This window comes from Dendropsophus ebraccatus, chromosome 1 (assembly GCF_027789765.1).
Source record: "Dendropsophus ebraccatus isolate aDenEbr1 chromosome 1, aDenEbr1.pat, whole genome shotgun sequence".
NCBI classification, from domain to species: Eukaryota; Metazoa; Chordata; class Amphibia; order Anura; family Hylidae; genus Dendropsophus; species Dendropsophus ebraccatus.
The window spans coordinates 8,464,313-8,487,937 of NC_091454.1; the positions used below are offsets into that span (position 1 = coordinate 8,464,313).

Here is a 23,625-nt window from a genome sequence, read left to right on the forward strand (position 1 = left end):
GGAGCAGTCTCACAGCAGCACAGAGTATATAAGGGGAGGGGGTGTGCTGAATCTGTATACTGACAGTGGTAGGAGCAAAGTCTCACAGCAGCACAGAGTATATAAGGGGAGGGGGTGTGCTGCTGAATCTGTATACTGAGAGTGGAAGGAGCAGTCTCACAGCAGCACAGAGTATATAAGGGGAGGGGGTGTGCTGCTGAATCTGTATACTGAGAGTGGAAGGAATAGTCTCACAGCAGCACAGAGTATATAAGGGGAGGGAGTGTACTGAATCTGTATACTGAGAGTGGAAGGAGCAGTCTCACAGCAGCACAGAGTATATAAGGGGAGGGGGTGTGCTGAATGTGTATATTGAGAGTGGAAGGAGCAGTCTCACAGCAGCACAGAGTATATAAGGGGAGGGTGTGTGCTGAATCTGTATACTGAGAGTGGAAGGAGCAGTCTCACAGCAGCACAGAGTATATAAGGGGAGGGGGTGTGCTGAATGTGTATATTGAGAGTGGAAGGAGCAGTCTCACAGCAGCACAGAGTATATAAGGGGAGGGGGGGGTGCTGAATCTGTATACTGAGAGTGGTAGGAGCAGCATCTCACAGAAGCAAAGAGTATATAAGGGGGTATGTGTGTGCAGAATTTGTATACTGACAATGGTAGGAGTAAAGTCGCACAGCAGCACAGAGTATTTCAGAGGGGTGTGTCGATCTGGTGAGAGGTCACGGAGCAGAGACTCAGAGCAGCAGAGTATTTCAGGGGAGAATGATGCCGACCTTGTAGAGAGTTGGTGAGGAGGGAAGTCTCGCAGCAGCACAGAGTATTACAGCAGCCTGGTCCCCCCCTTTTTGGCTTCTCCCTCCAATCTGATCTGCATGAAATCTCGCCTCTTTATCTATGAGATCTATTTATAATGTGCGGCCGCCTGACATACAATTATTTGGAGGGAAGCAGCGAGACGCGGAGACGTTCCGGAATCCTGTTATCGCTTCCCGCCCACTTACCAGCGTCATTCGCCCTGCGAGACGCACAGAACATTTCCCTCCGAGGGGATTTGGCGCTCAGTCATTTCAGATAATTTCTGATCATTTTAGACTGATAATCACAGGTCTGCTCACACCGCCTCAGCCATCTCGCTGGCTGCCCGCCGTAACCCCTTCGCGTCCGCGACGGCCGCGCAAATCCTCACCCCGCTGAGTGACAGTGATGTATACGGCAAAACTCCTGAGCTTCGGTGTCCTCCTGCCGGCTGCCTCCGGGCTATTATAATAACACCAGAATTAAGTACGCCCCCATCCCCCCGCCTCAGTCCCACCGTCCGATTATGGTACGTGCCGCACATGGATCCAAGAGCGTCCGGATAGGAACAATACAGTGACATCATTCACTGACAGCAAGCGGAGACTATGATTGTTTTCATCAATCTGGACCTGCCCTTTAAGGAACAGATAACGACGCAGACGGAGAAGCGGGTCATGTGACTCTTTTTCACCGGGTCAAATTTGGGCATCACTATCGGGAGCTTTATGTTAAGGATTGGGGTGCCCCCCTAGTTTGGCCCCATTCTGGTGTGTTTCCCTTTAAGAGATTAGATAAAATCTCCTCACTCTATATAGTGGTTCTGGATTATAAAATGATAATAAGGTACCCCCCCCCCTTCTGGGACCCCCACCTGAAAGGAAGTGTTTACGTTCTCTGCAGCGCCACCGCAGGAGAAATCATATATTACACTCTATCCATTCCAATCAATGTCTTGTCTGTGTAACGGAGGACGGGACGGGTCCTCCAGAGCGGGAGACACTCTTTATAACCAGAAATATCTGACACCATCTACTACGATAGCTCAGAATGACCTAATACGATTTTCTAAAATGGACGACCCCTTTAATTTCTTTTTTTATGAAATTTTTCAGTTTTTTAAACGCGTGACAATTTTTTTAAAAATATTTTCCTACAATGTACCGGGACGCCGCTTTACCGCGATGGCCGGACGGGTTTGTCTAGTCAGATGGGTGTTTGCTCATGGAGCCCGACGTGTTTCAGGATCCGTGATTAGGATGTGAGGGCCGCCGCGGCTGTCACTCTCCTCTCTGCGTGATTGCAATCTGTGCGCGCCGAGTACTCGCCTGACCCCGAAAGCAAGAAAGAGCCTGGGGGTGCGGAGCTTCATGGGAATATCTCCTTGGGCCTACTAAAATATTTAAGCCCTGCTTGTCACGTAGCTCAGGCCGGCTGCCCCCCCCCCCCTTCCCCAGCTCCCTGCCCTGTCGGTTGGCAGTCTGCGATCCCCTTGAGCCCCCCCTGACTGCGGCCTATAAGTGGCATTTGAAGGCTTTCGAGAATCTGTTCCAAATGCCTTCCATATTAGTACAAGCCTGCGAATCCCAAATACCAAGATCCCCGGCGACCGCCACAGCCGCTGCCGCCGCCGAGCAGCTACAGGCACAGAGCAGCCGCCCGGAGTGATCACACAGCAGCATGGGAGCCGAGGAGAAGAAGAAGAAGCCGAGCCCCAGGGACCAGGAGCAGCCGGCCAAGGGGACACAGCCGCCACCACCGACCCCCCAGGAGAACAAGGCCGACCCCAAGAAGAAGAAAGATGAAAAGACGGGGAGGATGGAGGAATCGCAGAAGTGCTGCGGCTGCCGCTTCCCCTTCCTGGTGGCCTTGCTGCAGCTGAGCCTCGGCGTGTCCATCACAGTGGTGGCAATCATTATGGCGGCCCACTGCCCCTCACTGCTAGTCAGAGACACCCCACACTGGGCCGGCATCATTGTAAGCATTGGGGCCGATCATGTGTGCTGGGGGGGAGGAGGGGGTCTTTATGCTGCATGCATTAACCCTTCGCACGGGGGAGATTTCTCAAACATGGCGTAAAGTGAAACTGGCTCAGTCGCCCCTAGCAACCAATCAGATTCCACCTCTCATTCCTCACAGACTCTTTGGAATATGAAAGGTGGAATCTGATTGGTTGCTAGGGGCGACTGAGCCAGTGTCACTTTACACCATGTTTGATAAATCTCCCCCCATATTTTCAACTCTTTCCAGAGAGGAAAGAGTTAAAAATAATTCCATTTTACTCGTTTAAAAAAAGAAAAAAAATTGAATATATTTTTAAGTTTGTGACCGTTATTTAACTGACAACCAGTAAAGCAGATGGGGTAAGCGACCAGACGGGAGCCGATATAGAGTGGCGGCCATATTGGTTGTCACCCAGCTTTCCCAGATGCAGTTAGAAGCTTTTGGAAAAGCGGGTCCGTGTCGTAAAAAAGCGACATAACCTGACATAAGAGGTGACAACTATGATAGAACCTGTAAAGGCCGCCATATTGGTTGTCACCCAGCTTTCCTAGGAACAAATGATGCTGAAAAGCTGCTCTCCTAAAATGGTGGATTGGTCTCTTTAAAGGGAAAGTTCAGCTAAAAAAAAAAAATTCTCCAGTCTTTCAGTACTTATCAGCTGCTGTATGTCCTGCAGGAAGTGGTGTATTCTGTCCAGTCTGACACAGTGCTCTCTGCTGCCACCTCTGTCCAGAGCAGCAGCAAATCCCCATAGAAAACCTCTCCTTCTCTCCAGACCGGAAAGAATACACCACTTCCTGCAGGACATTCGGCAGTTGATAAGTACTAGAAGATTTGAGATCTTTTATTACAAATCTCTGGAACTTTCTGGAACCAGTTGATATGAAAGAAAACATTTTTTGCTGAAATTCCCCTTTAAGAAGTGACAAGACCCAATGTCCAGTACTGAGCCCTTCAGGAGGGGTGACAACTGCTGTACAACCCGCAACAGCAGTCATGTGGGTTGTCACCCAGCTTTCCCAGAAACGGATATAGCTAATGAATTGCTTTAATATAGGGCAGATCTGTCTCTTTAGGAAGTTATGTGACCCATTGTCATGTATGGAACCATTCAGGAGGGGTGACAACTACTGTACAAGCTGCAATGGCGGCCATCTTGGTTGTCACCGAGCTTTCCAAGAAACAGATAAAGCTTAGAAATTATTTTAATAAAAGGGAGGTCTGTCTCTTTAAGAAGTGACTTGACCCCCTTCTCCAATATTGAGCCACTCAGGAGGGGCGACAACTACTGAAGAAGCGGTAAATGATGAAAACCTTTTTGCTGAACTTCCTCTTTAAGAAGAGACATGACCCAATGTCCAGTACTGAGTCCTTCAGGAGGGGTGACAACTACCTAAGAAGCTGCAGTGGTGGCCATATTGGTTATCACCCAGCTTTCCCAGAAACAGATAAAGCTGAGAAATCTCTTTCCTAGACAGCAGATTTGTCTCTTTAAGACATGATGAGTCCCTTTCTATATATACTCGGAGCTGCAACGGTGGCCATATTGGTTGTCACCCAGCTTTCCCAGAAACAGATAGTCTGAGTTATGGATATACATAGCATCTTAACTAAAGAACTAAAGAGAAGTGTAATCCTGATGAAGCTTGTTCTGGCTCAGCGAAGTTGGAAAATTTATGTGGTGGGGGGGGGGGGGGGGGAGGAGGAGGAGGAGGAGGGGACTTTCTGTGTCTCAACCCCACTTAAAGGGGAAGTCCGCCCAAAAATGAACCTAGATACACATCAGAACACATTTGGGTTAGTATTTTTGATAGGATTTCCCCTTTAAAACCTTAACTGTAAAAAAGACTTCCCAATAAATGTAAAACCTTCTGAGAAAAGATGAGAGCAACAGGAACATGATCGGGTCCCCGATGCAACCGCAGAGAAAAGGCCGCCCTATGACCGGCATGTCAGCATCACATGGGTGGACAGGTCCCTGCTCCCTAACAGATTACCCATACTCTGCATCACTATAAATAACTATAGAGTTGTATACTATACTAAAGATATATAAATTGAATCTCTTCAGTGTGATTATACGGTTAATGGCAGGTGTCCCACAAATGTTTGCTCATCACCTCATAAAACCTATTATTATTCACGTATAAAGATGTAGAAGTGTCACAAGATTGTCAGCTGACAGCGACGGAGGAGAAGACTCCAACCCAGAGGGGAACATTACTATTATATTTATTCATAGGATGGAACAGGAGTTACACTAGAAATATTACAGAGTCAATACAGTATTATAGAGCTGATATAATAATACTGCCCCTATATACAGGAATATAACTACTATAATACTGCCCCCTATATACAGGAATATAACTACTATAATACTGCTCCTATATACAGGGATATAACTACTATACTGCCCCCTATATACAGGAATATAACTACTATAATACTGCCTCCTATATACAGGATTATAACTACTATAATACTGCTTTTATATACAGGAATATAACTACTATAATACTGCTCCTATATACAAGAATATACCTACTATAATACTGCCCCTATATACAGGAATATAACTACTATAATACTGCTCCTATATACAAGAATATACCTACTATAATACTGCCCCTATATACAGGAATATAACTACTATAATACTGCTCCTATATACAGGAATATAACTACTATAATACTGCTCCTATATACAGGAATATAACTACTATAATACTGCTCCTATATACAGGAATATACTACTATAATACTGCTCCTATATACAGGAATATAACTACTATAATACTGCTCTTATATACAGGAATATAACTACTATAATACTGCCTCCTATATACAGGATTATAACTACTATAAGCACAAGCCATTGAGTTGGACAGTAAAAACCAGCGGCACTCACCGGGTTCATGCAGTAATCGTGGTTTATTTACAAGATGTCCTCATGCAGGCAACTTCAGGGCAGGGAGAGAGGGTGCACAGCACCCTTGGATCTGTCTCTCCCTACCCTGAAGTTGCCTACATGAGGACATCTTGTAAATAAACCACGATTACTGCATGAACCCGGTGAGTGCCGCTGGTTTTTACTGTCCAACTCAATGGCTTGTGCTTATTGAATGAACTGTTTTCCTATTCATGCTGAGCACCACTGTGATGCAGACACTGTACTGAGATCACTCAGTAAACAGAGATCACAACGCTCCCTATCACGTAAGGTCACTTAACCTGGACATACAAATAATCTTAGAATACCACGGATTGCTGATAGTGCCAGCACATCTACTTGCTTGTGTATATAACTACTATAATACTGCTCCTATATACAGGAATATAACTACTAGCGGCATTAGTATCAGCCATAGATGGGATGTGCAGCCGTTCCACTCTCTCCAGTTCGTATAACTACTATAATACTGCTCCTATATACAGGAATATAACTACTATAATACTGCTCCTATATACAGGAATATAACTACTATAATACTGCCCCTATATACAGGAATATAACTACTATAATACTGCTCCTATATACAAGAATATAACTACTATAATACTGCTCCTATATACAGGAATATAACTACTATAATACTGCTCCTATATACAAGAATATAACTACTATAATACTGCTCCTATATACAAGAATATAACTACTAATATAATAGCAGAGATACAGTATCTCCGCTGTGTTGAGTATATATATAAATATGTATTTATCATCCCAGTGAAAATCTAACAGTTTTCCCAAATACCCTTCGTTGAAAACTTACCATTTTTTGTTTACATTTCTTATGTGTCTCTATGGTAACAGACTACAAAGAAATCCAGTGTAGTCAGACAGTCCGTCATATAGACACAGAGGGTCTAGCGACAGCTTGAATGTAGATTGAATGGTATATATTACTACTAGACTGCAGGATCAGACTACGCAGGGCTTGTTTGTAGTCTGTTACCATAGTGACACATTGGTCAGCATAGGTGCTGTAGACACAAAACGATAGGAAGGTTTTAATCAAAACCTTTGGCAAAGTAGCTTTCTTTTTTGTTTTGAACACATTGAAGTCAGTTACAAAAAGTTTTCACACCCTCTAAGTTTCCAGATTACGAGTGCGGTAAACCATAGAGGCGAGGATGGGGGGAGATGTTTACCAGCAGGGAATATGGCTGCACATTTACCCAGCCCTGCGGCACTCCACACGCCCTGCACATCACACGCCAGGGGAATATTTTTTTTTTTTTTATGGCATGAATAGGGAATAATAATCTTCACACACACAATCTGCTGCGTGAGGCTGAACTTGTGACAGGCCGGCAGCACATGACAGGGATTTACACATTTGCATGAAATTCTCAATGCACTGATACCGAGCTGGAAAACATCTTCCTACCTGTCACATGTTCTACACGGGGGGGGGGGGGGGGGGGGCTCCTCGCTGCCCCCAGCCTGCTGCCCATGGTCGTGTTACTAGCCGCCACTGGCAGCCATTCAGGGTAGGGTTTTCCCAGTCTTCAGCCATGCTGTATGGGATGATTTAAAGGGCATCTCCATCTATTATAGATATATACATAGAAGTATTCGGCAGCCATATATCTATATATCATTAAGGTGGGCACTGTATCTGGTACCAATTAGAGGGGCGTTGTGACTATTATGGTTTTTGGGGCACTATTAGAATTGATCACTATTGGTAACTCATGTACAGGAGTGGGGTGGTTACAAAGAAGACACTCTGGAACTGATTGTGGGAGCACTGTGGTTGGTACTCCCATAATGCACTGTGTTTGGTATTCCCATAATGCACTGTGTTTGGTACTCCTTTGAGGTCGCTATCATTAGTTCTCCCATAGGGCACTTTGGTTAGTACTCCCATGAGGGCACTGTGGTTGGCACTCCCATGAGGGCACTGTGGTTGGTACTCTCATAATGGCACAGTGATTGGTCTTCCCATGAGGGCACTGTGGTTGGTACTCCTATAAAGTTGCTATCATTGGTCCTTCCATAAGGGCACTGTGGTTGGTGCCCCCATTAGGGCACTGTGATTGGTACTCCCATGAGTACACTGTGATTGGTACTCCTATGAGGTCGCTATCATTGGTCCTTCCATGAGGGCACTGTGGTTGGTACTCCTATGAGGTCGCTATCATTGGTCCTTCCATGAGGGCACTGTGGTGTGGCGCTGTACTGATGCTATACTATTTGACTGACTCCCCCACTGTATGTTATAAATTAGAGCTGAACTACAGGATCAGACTACACAAGGCTTGTTTGTAGTCTGTTACCATAGAGACACATTGGTCAGTATAGAAGCTGTAGACAATAAAACGATAGGATGTTTTTATTTAAGACCTTTTGCAAAGATGTAATTGATGATTGTGGTCATGGTATTATTATGGGGGCGCTGTGGCTGATCCTCTTATGGGGCACTGTGGCTATGCTCATGGTTAAGGTAATGGTATAGGGGCCTGTGGCTGTCACTACTATAAGGGCACTCTGTCACTATGGCAACACTATACGTATAATTTAGTCTTGTCATGGGGCCTTGTCATTATTATGGGAGTACTGGCAGCCATTTTAATGGGTGTACTGTGGTAAGAATAATACCACTCACAGGACACTGGAGCTGTCACTGTTATGGGGGCACTGACAGGCACATATATAGAAGTACCATGGCCGTTGTTATGGGGACACTGACAGGCACATATATAGAAGTACCATGACTGTCGTTTTGGGGACACTAACAGGCACATATATACAGAAGTACCATGGCTGTTGTTATGGGGACACTGACAGGCACATATATAGAAGTACCATGGCTGTTGTTATGGCAACACTGACAGGCACATATATACAGAAGTACCATGTCTGTTGTTATGGGGACACTGACAGGCACATATATAGAAGTACCATGGCCATTGTTATGGGGACACTGACATGCAAATATATAGAAGTACCATGGCTGTTGTTATGGGGACACTAACAGGCACATATATACAGAAGTACCAAGGCTGCTGTTATGGGGACACTGACAGGCACATATATAGAAGTACCATGGCCGTTGTTATGGGGACACTGACAGGCACATATATAGAAGTACCATGGCTGTTGTTATGGGGACACTAACAGGCACATATATACAGAAGTACCATGGCTGTTGTTATGGGGACACTGACAGGCACATATATAGAAGTACCATGGCTGTTATTATGGGGACACTGACAGGCACATATATGCAGAAGTACCATGGCTGTTGTTATGGCGACACTGACAGGCACATGTATACAGAAGTACCATGGCTGTTATTATGGGGACACTGACAGGCACATATATGCAGAAGTACCATGGCTGCTGTTATGTGGACACTGACAGGCACATATATGCAGAAGTACCATGGCTGTTGTTATGGCGACACTGACAGGCACATGTATACAGAAGTACCATGGCTGTTATTATGGGGACACTGACAGGCACATATATGCAGAAGTACCATGGCTGTTGTTATGGCGACACTGACAGGCACATGTATACAGAAGTACCATGTTTGTTATTATGGGGACACTGACAGGCACATATATGCAGAAGTACCATGGCCGTTGTTATGGGGACACTGACAGGCACATATGTAGAAGTACCATGGCTGTCGTTATGGGGACACTGACAGGCACATATGTAGAAGTACCATGGCTGCTGTTATGGGGACACTGACAGGCACATATATACAGAAGTACCATGGTTGTTGTTATGGCGACACTGACAGGCACATATAAAGAAGTACCATGGCCATTGTTATGGCGGCGCTGTGGCTGAGAACATAGTGACCCTACTGATATTGTTATGGCGGCTGCTCAGCTGTCACTATAACGTGACATACAGACTCCATACATTGTCCTGACAGTCACACGGTCGTCCGTCCTCGGCTGTTGTTGTTTTTCTCGAATCTACATGTAAACAACATAATAAACTGTGAAAAGAACAAATTCGGTCCCATGTGTTAGTCACAAGACCTGGGGAGATGGGGAATACAGTACCGGGGGGAGGGGCGGCGTCTGCTGGTAATATCTGTAATATCAGAGTATTTATGGCTCGGGGGTCCATAGATGTCACAGAGGATCAGTGCTGAAATACTCTGTTCTGCTGTGGCTTGTGTCATGACCTTCACCTTGTCTCTATTCCCCTCCTCACATCATTGTGCTGTCCCATCACCTACAGATAATACATCATGTGAACAGACCACTGCCAGCATGTGTGTATGTGTGCTTAAATACTCTGCATCACTGTGATATACTATAGATATAGAAATTGAATCTCTTCAGTGTGATTATACAGTTAGTGGCAGGTGTCCTACAAATGTTTCCTCATCACCTCATTATTCACATATAAAAATATATATTACTATTATATTTATTCATAGGATGGAACAGGACTTACACTAGCAGTATTACAGAGTCAGGCGATTTTCACTCAACATATATTTTCGTAAAAGTACGGCCATTGCTGCAATCGTCAACAACGGACGTACTTTTTATGGAAATATACGTTGCCTTGTCTTCTATGGAATCCTAGCCGGAGCGTATACAAATAGTATACACTCCAGCCGGGATCTCTTGCGGCACCGCAGGAAACTGACATGTCACTGTGTCGGTGCATACTATGGAGCGAGCAGCTGCAACCGCACGCTCAACAGTGGGCAGTGGGGAGTTCTGATGCGGGCGCGCACGGATGCAACTGCATCACAACTCTGCGGCTGCAAAGATCATCCGGCCAGCACTGCAGTCTTACATAATGTGAACATAGCCTCAATCAGTATTATAGAACTTATATAATAACAGCACCCCTTATATACAAGATTATAACAGCTATAATACTGCTCCTATATACAGGATATAACTACTATAATACTGCTCCCTATATACAGGAATATAACTACTATAATACTGCTCCTATATACAGGATATAACTACTATAATACTGCCTCCTATATACAGGAATATAACTACTATAATACTGCTCCCTATATACAGGAATATAACTACTATAATACTGCCCCCTATATACAGGAATATAACTACTATAATACTGCTCCCTATATACAGGAATATAACTACTATAATACTGCCCCCTATATACAGGAATATAACTACTATAATACTGCCTCCTATATACAGGAATATAACTACTATAATACTGCTCCCTATATACAGGAATATAACTACTATTATACTGCTCCTATATACAGGATATAACTACTATAATACTGCTCCTATATACAGGATATAACTACTATAATACTGCTCCCTATATACAGGAATATAACTACTATAATACTGTTCCTATATACAGGATATAACTACTATAATACTGCCCCCTATATACAGGAATATAACTTTTATAATACTGCTCCTATATACAGGGATATAACTACTATAATACTGCTACTATATACAAGAATATAACTACTATAATACTGCTACTATATACAGGAATATAACTACTATAATACTGCCCCCTATATACAGGAATATAACTACTATAATACTGCTCCTATATACAGGAATATAACTACTATAATACTGCCCCCTATATACAGGAATATAACTACTATAATACTGCCCCCTATATACAGGAATATAACTACTATAATGCGGTTCAGGGAAGAAACAGAGTGCTGCACCTCACACCTATGGCTGATACTAGTGCCGCTAGGCTAAATAAAAAACACATCAGAATTTTGTGTATGAATTGATCAAGCCATACTGCCCCATGTACCTCGTGCCGGTATCTGATACACATGGGTCCCTACACTAAGTCCATACCGTGCCAGTCAGTGGCCACCAACCCCGCAGGCGTGCACAGCCAGGGAACTACTATAATACTGCTCCTATATACTATAATACTGCCCCCTATATACAGGAGTATAACTACTATAATACTGCCCCTATATACAAGAATATAACTACTATAATACTGCTCCTATATACAGGAATATAACTACTATAATACTGCCCCCTATATACAGGAATATAACTACTATAATACTGCTCCTATATACAAGAATATAACTACTATAATACTGCCCCTATATACAGGAATATAACTACTATAATACTGCTCCTATATACAAGAATATAACTACTATAATACCGCCCCCATTTCCTCTCTATGTTACTGGGGCGTCCCTCATGTGATGTCCTGTGTATTGCAGGTCAGTGTGGTGGCCATCTTGGGCATGATCTTGCTCTGCCTCCCCTATCAGCCTGATGAGAAGACGTCTGGACAGTTTGCCTTGAAGGTGAGCCTCCTGTTAGCTGTTATGACGGTGTGGTGTGTGATATACGACTATGCAGGCGGTATGTATACTGCTGTGTATGTGAGGAGTGAGGATCTGGGTCTCATCTTTAGTCACGCCTGCCCTCCCCGTCCTCACTTGCCCTGTTTATTGATCAGTCATGAGACCTAAAGCTGACAAAGAATTTGCGCTTGAGAAAATCTGCATTGTGTGATCAGCGTCCTGGGGTGTTCTCCTCCCGGGGCCGGTCATGTGAGTTTCCCGTTTGATCAGCGTCTAACATTGCCTGAGCAGGATTTTCAGTTACACCTGACTCTTCACCTCAAGTACTCTTCTTTTTCCAAGTAAACTGGGTGACAACCAACATGGCCGCCATACAGAGGTTGTCACTCAGCTTACTCAGGACCCTGACCAGTAAATATGCCTGTTATATGTCACTGAGGCCACACCAGTCATCATCTAGTTTTACCTAAGAACCAATGTGTGGCGCTTTTATGAAGATCTATGAGTCTCCATGGTTACAGACTACAAGCAAGCCCTGTGTAGTCAGATTCTGTAGTTATACCCCTTATTTCTTTATAACTTTTGACGTAATCGTTTAGCGCTCAGTCATCTCTCCCATTCTCCCCATACAGATACATGTGTTCACTATGTTAAGGGGTAAGATGCAGTCAGGCACCAACTTATCCCTCTGAGAAAAATAGGGTCGGGCATTGAAGACCCACCCATCACTCAACTGATATTATCTTCAAACAACTTTATTATAAAGTGTATGAGCTCTGTAAGGAGGAATGATCTGACTTCCTTCAACCTTCAGACTACAAGGGGTTTGTTTGTAGTCTGTTACCATGGAAACTTTATTATAAAGTGTATGAGCACTTTAAGGAGGAAGGATCTGACTTCCTTCAACCTTCAGACTACAAGGGGTTTGTTTGTAGTCTGTTACCATGGAAACTATTATAAAGTGTATGAGCACTGTAAGGAGGAAGGATCTGACTTCCTTCAACCTTCAGACTACAAGGGGTTTGTTTGTAGTCTGTTACCATGGAAACTTTATTATAAAGTGTATGAGCTCTGTAAGGAGGAATGATCTGACTTCCTTCAACCTTCAGACTACAAGGGGTTTGTTTGTAGTCTGTTACCATGGAAACTTTATTATAAAGTGTATGAGCACTTTAAGGAGGAAGGATCTGACTTCCTTCAACCTTCCGACTACAAGAGGTTTGTTTGTAGTCTGTTACCATGGAAATTTTATTATAAAGTGTATGAGCTCTGTAAGGAGGAAAGATCTTGTTTGTAGTCTGTTACCATGGTGATGATTTTTACTTCTAGAGTCACCTATTCCATGAGTTGGGGCCTGTAGTTGGGAGATCCCTTTTATTATGTTGTAAGGGGGTGGAGACACCAGAAGGGGGGGCATTTTTGTTGAGACTATATAGTCAGATTTTGACTGGTATTGTGTCCCTTTTAGCTGCTGTATTTCCTGCTCAGCGCCCTCAGCACGATCATCTGCCTCCTGGCCGTGGCCTTCGCGGCTCACCATTACAACCAGATCACCCAATACACTTGCAAGATGGGGATGGAGTCATGTCACTGCACCCTGGAGCCGGCAGACCCGCTCAGCCGCACCTTCATCTACCACAACGTGGCCGACTGTGGCACCATCACCACCACCATCAAGCTGTTTGTGCTCCTGCAGATGACTCTGAACCTCCTGCTGGCCCTGGTCTGCCTGGCGGGCTGCTTCGTCATGTGGAACCACCGCTACCAGGTCTTCTATGTGGGTCTGTGGCGCCAAGGGTCGTCGGCCAACAACACACCCCAACAGAAAGTATAACGGCCAAAGCTATGATGTGGAACTTACCATAGAGTTGACTAGATCCAAAAACTCCAAGGAGCCCCCACTTCTTTTCCTTTTTTAGGCCCCTTTGTCTTCAGGGGTCCAACGCCCCCCCTGCCCCTGGATTTTCACTATTGCCTTACGTCAACTGTAGTGGTCTATCCAGCATACAGAGACCACAAATGTAACCAAATTTTTTTTAAATTTTACTCCTTGAAAAAAAAAACAATTCAAAAATTTACCCATTCTCCCGTTTTTTTACTCAGTGACAACCAATACATGGAAATTATTTGCCAATTAGAATTGTAGGAAAGGTAGGTGACGCCCGGCGGCAAAGGTATTGGTTGTCACCAAGTTTTTCCAGTTATCATGTGTGTTGCGGTATCTGGCCCTTTAAAAAAAAAAAAATTTGGAAATTCTGAGATATAGGTAAGCGTGGGGTGCCCCCATGGTGGACCCCTATCTGTTGAAGTAGGAAAGACAATTACAACTAGCCCCCTCTATCTTTTTTGGGGGCCAGCATTTTAAATGGGCAGGGTGTAATACTCAATTTGACCTGTGGGGGTGCTGCAGGGAAATTGAACACTTACTTCCAAGACGATCCACAGATCACGGTGATCAGCTTCTTTTTGGGACAGATTTTTGACAAAGCAGATTGTTAAAAGGACACAGCCCCTTTAAGAGGATATTTTTTTGTTATTTTAAAGCAATATATTAAGGGGGCGTGGTCTGGCACCAAAGGGCTTTGAGGGATTTTGGCTTCTATATACAGGCGTTATACAGCCTGGCTCTGCTTTCCTTATCCTATGCTGGTTTTAGTCTTATCCACTATTCACATTTAAAGCTGCATTTAAAAAATCTGCTATATTTCTGCAGTGTTGCATTGTGGGAGATGCAGTGCGTTCCATCGGTGACAGTGCCAATGAAGGTGCTCCTCTCTGCTATGCCATGACATGCACTGGACTGAACAGGCTGGCACTGTGCAGTAGATGACATGTGAATGGAAGAAGGGTTACTGATGCACTGGGTTTACTATGTGAGCAGAAAGGAAAGAAACAGCAGCAGTACTGCAAGGTAAAGAGAACAACAAGCACTTTACAGCTGCTGCAAAGCTAAAGGAAGGGGAGGGGGGAATACACTGCAGCACTGCGGACATACAGACGTATATAGATTTTTATTTGTGCAAAGGCCAGCTACCTTGAGTTTAGTGGGTGGTCAGAAATGAGAGGGAAGCCTTGATTTACCTTTGAGGAACAGTGTGGCTCCTCTTCAGCAGACAGACCGGCTGAGTTTGCAAATGCACAGTCCAGACTTTCTCATTCTCTTCTGCACAATAAATGCTAAACTCCGTTCTGTCCTGATCTAACAGTTACTAGAGACAGATTTCCTCTGACAACAGCCAATGGACGGCAGCTTTCATGGATGGGAGTAATTGAATGACTGTTTAATGCAGCTTTAGATGTGACTAGAGAATGGTGAAATCAGTACAAAAAGTTTTTTAAAAAAGTAAACATTTTTTGACAAAAACCAAATATACAGAGGCCGTAAGACTCACAGGAATCCATTTTACTCTGTTAAACAGCGTTGGACTCTGCCTGGAGCTGTCACCTGACTGGGATCAATGGAGGATCTGAAAGCTCACAGCAGCACAGAGGAATAGTGTGAGGCTGGAACCAATATAGGAAGATGGTGTGTGGTCTGTGGCTGTAACTCATCCTGTCTCTGCGGGCGGTCACGTTATATGTGCACATGTTCTAGATGTCACAGTCACTACAGCCCGGGGCGTAGACTAAGTATACAGTGCTGTATAAAATGTATAACTAACCGCTGTCTGTAACTGAGAGAGTCTGCGAGAAGCGATATACTGTTATATTTCATACCTGAGAGAATAACAACGTCTATATTATACACAGTGTCCTGTCATCATTCCCTGCACCATAGACGGTATTAGGATAATAGTTATATTCCTGTATATAGGAGCAGTATTATAGTAGTTATATTCTTGTATATAGGAGCATTATTATAGTAGTTATATCCCTGTATATAGGAGCAGTATTATAGTAGTTATATTCCTGTATATAGGAGCAGTATTATAGTAGTATATTCCTGTATATAGGAGCAGTATTATAGTAGTTATATTCCTGTATATAGGGGGCAGTATTATAGTAGTTATATTCTTGTATATAGGAGCAGTATTATAGTAGTTATATTCCTATATATAGGAGCAGTATTATAGTAGTTATATTCCTGTATATAGGAGCAGTATTATAGTAGTTATATCCCTGTATATAGGAGCAGTATTATAGTAGTTATATTCCTGTATATAGGAGCAGTATTATAGTAGTATATTCCTGTATATAGGGAGCAGTATTATAGTAGTTATATTCCTGTATATAGGAGCAGTATTATAGTAGTTATATTCTTGTATATAGGAGCAGTATTATAGTGGTTATATTCCTGTATATAGGAGTAGTATTATAGTAGTTATATCCCTGTATATAGGGGCAGTATTATAGTAGTTATATTCCTGTATATAGGAGCAGTATTATAGTAGGTATATCCCTGTATATAGGAGCAGTATTATAGTAGTTATATTCTTGTATATAGGAGCAGTATTATAGTAGTTATATTCCTGTATATAGGGGGCAGTATTATAGTAGTTATATTCCTGTATATAGGAGCAGTATTATAGTAGTTATATCCCTGTATATAGGGGGCAGTATTATAGTAGTTATATTCCTGTATATAGAGGCAGTATGATAGTAGTTATATTCCTGTATATAGGAGCAGTATTATAGTAGTTATATTCCTGTATATAGGAGCAGTATTATAGTAGGTATATCCCTGTATATAGGAGCAGTATTATAGTAGTTATGTCCCTGTATATAGGAACAGTATTATAGTAGTTATATTCCTGTATATAGGAGCAGTATTATAGTAGTTATATTCCTGTATATAGGAGCAGTATTATAGTAGTTATATTCCTGTATATAGGGAGCAGTATTATAGTAGTTATATTCTTGTATATAGGAGCAGTATTATAGTAGTTATATTCCTGTATATAGGAGCAGTATTATAGTAGTTATATTCCTGTATATAGGAGCAGTATTATAGTAGTTATATTCCTGTATATAGGAGCAGTATTATAGTAGTTATATTCCTGTATATAGGAGCAGTATTATAGTAGTATATTCTTGTATATAGGGAGCAGTATTATAGTAGTTATATTCCTGTATATAGGAGCAGTATTATAGTAGTTATATCCCTGTATATAGGAGCAGTATTATAGTAGTTATATTCCTGTATATAGGAGCAGTATTATAGTAGTATATTCTTGTATATAGGAGCAGTATTATAGTAGTTATATCCCTGTATATAGGGAGCAGTATTATAGTAGTTATATTCTTGTATATAGGGAGCAGTATTATAGTAGTTATATTCCTGTATATAGGAGCAGTATTATAGTAGTTATATCCCTGTATATAGGAGCAGTATTATAGTAGTTATAGTCTTGTATATAGGAGCAGTATTATAGTAGTTATATTCCTGTATATAAGGAGCAGTATTATAGTAGTTATAGTCTTGTATATAGGAGCAGTATTATAGTAGTTATATTTTGGTGTATTGGAAGTGGTGAAAGACATATAAACCTCCTGATTTTCCTCTCCTAGGGCAGCAGGAGCCGCGGGGTTAATCCTCCTCTGACACATCTGTAGGTGTCCGGACATAATCCTCAGTCACGTGAAGCTCAGCTGCAGAATGTGTCACATTGGGGTGAAGGGTCCAGAGATTATCAAATACCATAATTAAGTCCGATCAGTTCTGAGCGGACACCTTTGCCCCACATCCTGGCAGGGGGCGGAGCCTATTGTTTCCTCTTTCTATTAACTCTTCTTCACCTTTGGCTCTTATTTCTGTGTACGGTCACACATTTGAGGTTTGCCCCTTTAAAGTTAATCGTTGGGCCTTAGGATTTCTGGACTCTCACGTCTCCACGATCCTGACCTCAAAATTCTCAGAAAATATAATTTTTCCCCCCACTCTTCACAGCCTTCTTTCCGTCACCGTTGCGTCTGATGATTCAGGCCGCAACAATCCAGCAGCGACAGCTCCGCGGCCTCATTCTATTATTTCCTGGAAAGAGGCTTAAAGGGAAAAAATTCTCGTTTTTCTTCCCGTATAAGTAACCGTCCAGGGCTCGGCCGTGGTCCCCGCGTGCACAGTATCTGATGGGGCGTCACGTTTCATATTACAGCGGTCATTTCCAGCACGGCAACTGGGATTAAAGCCGCTGCCAAAACCATCTGACCCTGACGGCAGCCAAGTGGAATCAGATCCCCGCTCTCCTCTCTTAAAGGGGGTTTACAGTTTCACTCCAATTTCAAATTAAAATTCTAAATCGCTCGTTGGTGTCAGGACGAAGAGAAGTGTTAGTGCAGGTGCAGGGTGAAGCGATCCGTATTGTACAGACTGGATATAACTGTAACAAACCCTCCGCTGTGAAAAGGATTGAATCAGGACTGCTCCATGCATTCTCTATGGGAGCTGATCCTGAGTCGGAGTCCTGTCCATGGGGTTATCCAGGATTAGGCAACACACAGCTCCTTTTTTTTCTCAAAAACAGCGCCACCCTGGTGTTCAGGTTGTGTGTGGTATTACAATTTAATTCTATTCACGTCAATGGAACGGAGCTGTAATACTGAGGACACGAGTGGCGCTGTTTCTGGAAGAAAGCGGCCACATCTTTCTAACCCCCCCCCCCCCCCCCCCCCCCCCCCCCCCCCGCTATTCTTATAAAGGCGAAACCACCCAACCCCAACTCCCCTTACTTAAAGGGGAACTCCAGCAGGAGGGAATACTTTCAGATCAACTGGTGCTTATATAGATATGTGACTTACTTCTATAAAAAAATATGCAGTCTCCCAGTACTTATCACCTGCTGTATGTCCTGCAGGAAGTGGTGTATTCTCTCCAGTCTGACACAGTGCTCTCTGCTGCCACCTCTGTCCACGTCAGGAACTGTCCAGAGCAGCAGAAAATCCCCATAGGAAACCTCTACTGCTCTGAACAGTTCCTGACATGGACAGAGGTGGCAGCAGAGAACACTGTGTCACACTGGAGAGAATACACCACTTCCTGCAGGACATACAGCAGCTGAGAAGTACTGGAAGACCGGAGATTTTTAAATCAATATAAATTACAAATCAATATAACTTTCTGACACGTTGATCTGATTTTTTTCCCCTTTAAATGAGTTGTCCAGGATTCGAAAACACACAGCTACTTAGTTGCAGAAACAGCGCCCCCCCTGTCCTCATGGTGTATGTGGTATTGCAATTCAACTCTATTGACTTCAATGAAACTTAGCTGCAATACTGCAACTAAACTGAGGACAAGAGTGGTGCTGTTTCTGGAAGAAAGCGGCCATGTTTCTCTGACAGTGTGTGATCAGGACCTGCAGCGCCCCCCTCAGGAAAGTTATAGTCACTGGGTGGTCATACAGGCTGCACCCACCTATGGCTGACGGGCTGTAAAGCGTTCCCTGTACTGCTGTGCGGGACGTGAGGCGTACACCTCTGATGTCACCGGACCCTTGAAGGACGCAGACGGCCGCGCTCCACTAGCTGAATGATTAATTCACGTCCTTCTCGCCGGGGATGGTCGTATTATAAATATATAAAAAATCTGCAGGAAGAGGAAACGACGGTGACGGGGAGAAGAAGGTCTGTACGCAGTGACCTCACCAGCAGAATAGTGAGTGCAGCTCCGGAGTATAATACAGGATCAGTAATGTAATGTATGTACACAGTGACCCCACCAGCAGAATAGTGAGCGCAGCTCTGGGGTATAATACAGGATGTAACTCCGCATCAGTAATGTATGTACACAGTGACCCCACCAGCAGAATAGTGAGTGCAGCTCCGGAGTATAATACAGGATGTAACTCAGGATCAGTAATGTAATGTATGTACACAGTGACCCCACCAGCAGAATAGTGAGTGCAGCTCTGGGGTATAATACAGGATGTAACTCAGGATCAGTAATGTAATGTATGTACACAGTGACCCCACCAGCAGAATAGTGAGTGCAGCTCTGGAGTATAATACAGGATGTAACTCAGGATCAGTAATGTAATGTATGTACACAGTGACCCCACCAGCAGAATAGTGAGCGCAGCTCTGGAGTATAATACAGGATGTAAATCAGGATCAGTACAGGATCAGTAATGTATGTACACAGTGACCCCACCAGCAGAACAGTGAGTGCAGCTCTGGAGTATAATACAGGATGTAACTCAGGATCAGTAATGTATGTACACAGTGACCCCACCAGCAGAATAGTGAGTGCAGCTCTGGAGTATAATACAGGATGTAACTCAGGATCAGTAATATAATGTATATACACAGTGACCTCACCAGCAGAATAGTGAGTGCAGCTCTGGAGAGTACTGGCCACTAGAGGGAGCTTCTTCCTGTTTCCTGTTTGTGCTGTGAGGATCGTTTGGTGTGCTCTGTGCATTTGGAGGGAAGCCTGGACTTTGTTTTCTTTGGGTTGCATCCCCTTCTCCCCAGGAGGGGGGTGCAGGCCCAGGTATGAGCGAGGCGAGGAGAACCCCAACTCCTGCCCCCCGAACCAGGTCTGTGGGGGGCAGAGGAATCCAGCGACCAGCAGCAGAGGGAACACCATCAGGAGGTCCATCTGAGGTACAAGGGCTGAGGAGGTCTGCTAGGAGGTGCAGCGATGCTTCTCCAGCCGCCCCTGAACCAGAGGTGACAAAGGGTAGCCGCAAGGCTACAACCAGCTGTGGAACTACAAGCACCAGCAGTACTACAGCGACTGTGGAATCATGTCATGACAGTGTGAGCAGTGACACTCCTCCTGGAGCAAGGCTGTCTGCCCAGGGAGATGTGGAGAAAGATTGGGGGGTGCCGCGGTCCCAGGAGACGGGGCAGACCTATGGCCTCCGGATCGCTGCGAGCCTCCATGGGTATGAGGACACCAGGAACCAGCTGTACAAGCTCCAGGAGGAGGTATGTGCTGTAAAAGCATTGATGGACACTGCTTCCAAGGAGCAAAAGGCTGAGCTATCAGCGAAAATAAAATGTCTGAAAGATGATATCAAAAGGCTAATGAGAAAAAGAACTTTTATTCTGGAGAACAGTGGGCCGTTTAGAGAAAAACTACAGAATGACGATCGTTTTGCTGAAATGGAGAGAGAAAAGCGGAGAGGGCTGAGAGGGCTCCAGCCAGAGAGCCGGGTGGAGGAGGAAGGAGACGCTGCGGAGGTACGTGATGTTGAGCCGAATCCACCCTGGGGTCCGCAACAACAGACCCCATACAGTGGGCTCCCTGCAGGGCAAGCAGCATTGTCATCTAGCCGCTGTCGGGGGATGAAAGCAACACCAGTTACCAGGGAGGGGCGCTGATGGCCCAGATCCAGCTCCTGGAGTCACCAGGGCGCCTCCAGGACTTCGTATTCGGAGAGGAGTTACCAGAGGAGGCGCCTGGGAGAAAGACCAAGGTAAAGACCACCAAGCTTCAGGAGCAGGTAACATTTGTATATTCCCCCCTCCCTGTGCCCCCCGGACTGGCCTCAGGGTCAGCTCACTGTGTGAACCCCATATCTCAGCCCGGCCTGAGTTCTGTTGTGGACTCTGTGCAGGAGAATGGGGAGAGTATGGAGTCTAGTATGGCGGTAAGCTCCATCTCTGTTTGCAGTAGCAGAGGAGGAGCAGGTGAGGAACCGGCTGTAAGGTCGGACAGTGATATTGGCCCAGTGGCGGGCAGTGGCAGGAGAGGTGGCCCAGCGGTGGGCAGTGACGTTAAAGGCACTGGTACATCAGCTCGCTCCCTGACGGGAGGGGGGAGCGGCTGTGTGCCGGTGTCAGCTGCGGGAGCTCCGGTGGCTCTTGGCGCTGCTGTTCCTTTGGGGCAGCGGTGTCGTCGTCGGGATGCTGCCGGGGCTAAGATGTCTTCGCCTCCCAAGAGAAAGACTGGACTTAAGCCTTTATTTTGTATTGGTGCTGCTGGACCAGATCGTGCGGAGGAGTCTAGTACTGATGAGGCAGAGGGTACCAGCAGAAATAGGGCAGGGGCTGCCTCTAAACAGTCCAGGCAGGCTGGTCGGTCCTTTCTTAAGGGACCGGTGGCCTGTCTTGTGGAGGTGGCTCCGGTCCTGGTACCCAATGACGCTGATGGTACAAAATCTCTTTCTGTCCCAGAACACACCGGTCCACCCAGTGTGAATGGGGGAATTAATGTGGGGGGGAAGGCAGGAGTGAATGTGGGGAGGAATCTGTCTGGGGCTTTGGAGGGTGGTCGGGGTAGTGTGACATGTGGTATTGGTGTGGGTATGGATTATGTGGAGGAGGGTGGTGAAGGGGCACAGATTGGTGGTGGGAGCATAGGGCCTGGTCCAGTTGCACCCCCAGCGGCTGCAGCACCTGTACGCAGCTATGCAAATGTTGCCGCTGGGGGAAGTGGGGTGCTTTCCTCGTCCTCGGGCCCTGGGGATGGTGACTTGCATCGACGTGTCCTGCAGGCCTTAAAGAGAGGGGAGAGAACAATCAATGTAGAGGGTAGGGAGGTTGATCTGTCTTTCTTGATAGAAAAGCATGGCCTTGCAGCCTTCCGAGAGGAAAGGGGTAGGGAAACTGTGTGGTCTCTCCCAACAGCCGGGCCGGGCGGTGTCCGAAGGAATGTGGTCCGTCTGAGGTGGAGAGGCAGTGATACATGTCCCCCAAGATCTAAAGTTGTTGAGCTCCTGCTGAGGATGAGCTTCAAGGCAGCCGACATCTTTGCATTGATACATCCCTTTGGTACCCCTGAATTCGATATCAGCTTTGTTCGGCCGGAGGGGCTTGAGCTTTTTTGGTCGAACTATGAGCTGGTAAAGGATGAGCCCGGCTGGCGAGACTTTGCCATTCAGGCGGTGTCTCGCCAAAATAACGTCAAGAGAGTGACCGTTTTAACCCGTAACGAATCACTCTCTTGTATTGACATCATGACGTGGCTTGGCCGGTATGGAGAGGTGGTGGAAGTCCCAAAAAAGAACAGGGACGAATATGGCATCTGGTCAGGGGCTTGGACCTTTATGGTCAAACTTAGGTATTCAGGAAACACCGTTACCCACATACCATCTGCCACCTTCCTAGGAAGGGATCGAATCCAGGTCTTCTACCAGGGTCAGCCTAAGCTCTGTCACAGGTGCGGTGACCCCACACATTTCAGTGCTAGGTGCACGGTATTGAAGTGCTCGTTGTGTGGGGAAATAGGTCATCACGCTGCATCCTGTGCGGAGATTAGGTGTCACCTGTGTGGTGACTTAGGTCACCCATTCAGTCGCTGCCCTCGTTCCTTTGCCAACGCAGTTGTTACCCCAGTGGAGAAAGGTCGTGAGGTGGAATCTACTGGGGGGGCAGCTGGCGGAGGTGAAGGAGTAAAAGAGCCAAGGAAGAAAAGTAAGCAAAAGACGCCAGCCCAACTGAGGCGTCGGGATAAGCGCCAAAGGGAGAGGGAGATGGGGGAGTCTCAGGAGCCTCGCGCAACTGTGGTGACCTCTGATCTCATCCCTGAGGCCAATCTTACTGCTGAGGCTCTGAGGGACAGTGATCTGGATGAGGAGATCTGGAGGATTCGGAAAGAAGAAGGTGCCATCTCCGCACTGTCCTCCCATGGTGAGAGCGCGGATGAGGATAGTGGGA

At 45.1% G+C, this 23,625-nt stretch overlaps 2 protein-coding genes across 2 annotated transcripts in view; one reads left to right on the forward strand and one right to left on the reverse strand.

The window, feature by feature from the left end:
* Nucleotides 1-23,625, reverse strand: part of BHLHE41 (basic helix-loop-helix family member e41) — a 74,942-nt gene that overhangs the window by 35,251 nt on the left and 16,066 nt on the right. The gene's annotated exons all lie outside the window — the stretch shown is intronic.
* On the forward strand, nucleotides 2,307-14,024 carry SSPN (sarcospan). Its single transcript, XM_069966413.1, has 3 exons — nucleotides 2,307-2,764; nucleotides 11,998-12,084; nucleotides 13,553-14,024. Exons 1-3 carry the CDS (start codon nucleotides 2,468-2,470, stop codon nucleotides 13,916-13,918), a joined length of 750 nt encoding a protein of 249 aa, XP_069822514.1. The 5' UTR covers nucleotides 2,307-2,467; the 3' UTR covers nucleotides 13,919-14,024.

Excerpts from the sequence above, each read along its gene's own strand:
- SSPN (XM_069966413.1), top strand. The coding sequence starts at position 2,468 with ATGGGAGCCGAGGAGAAGAAGAAGAAGCCGAGCCCCAGGGACCAGGAG. Across the intron at positions 2,765-11,997 it reads CACACTGGGCCGGCATCATT|GTCAGTGTGGTGGCCATCTT; the intron begins GTAAGCATTGGG and ends TGTGTATTGCAG. Across the intron at positions 12,085-13,552 it reads CTGGACAGTTTGCCTTGAAG|CTGCTGTATTTCCTGCTCAG; the intron begins GTGAGCCTCCTG and ends TGTCCCTTTTAG.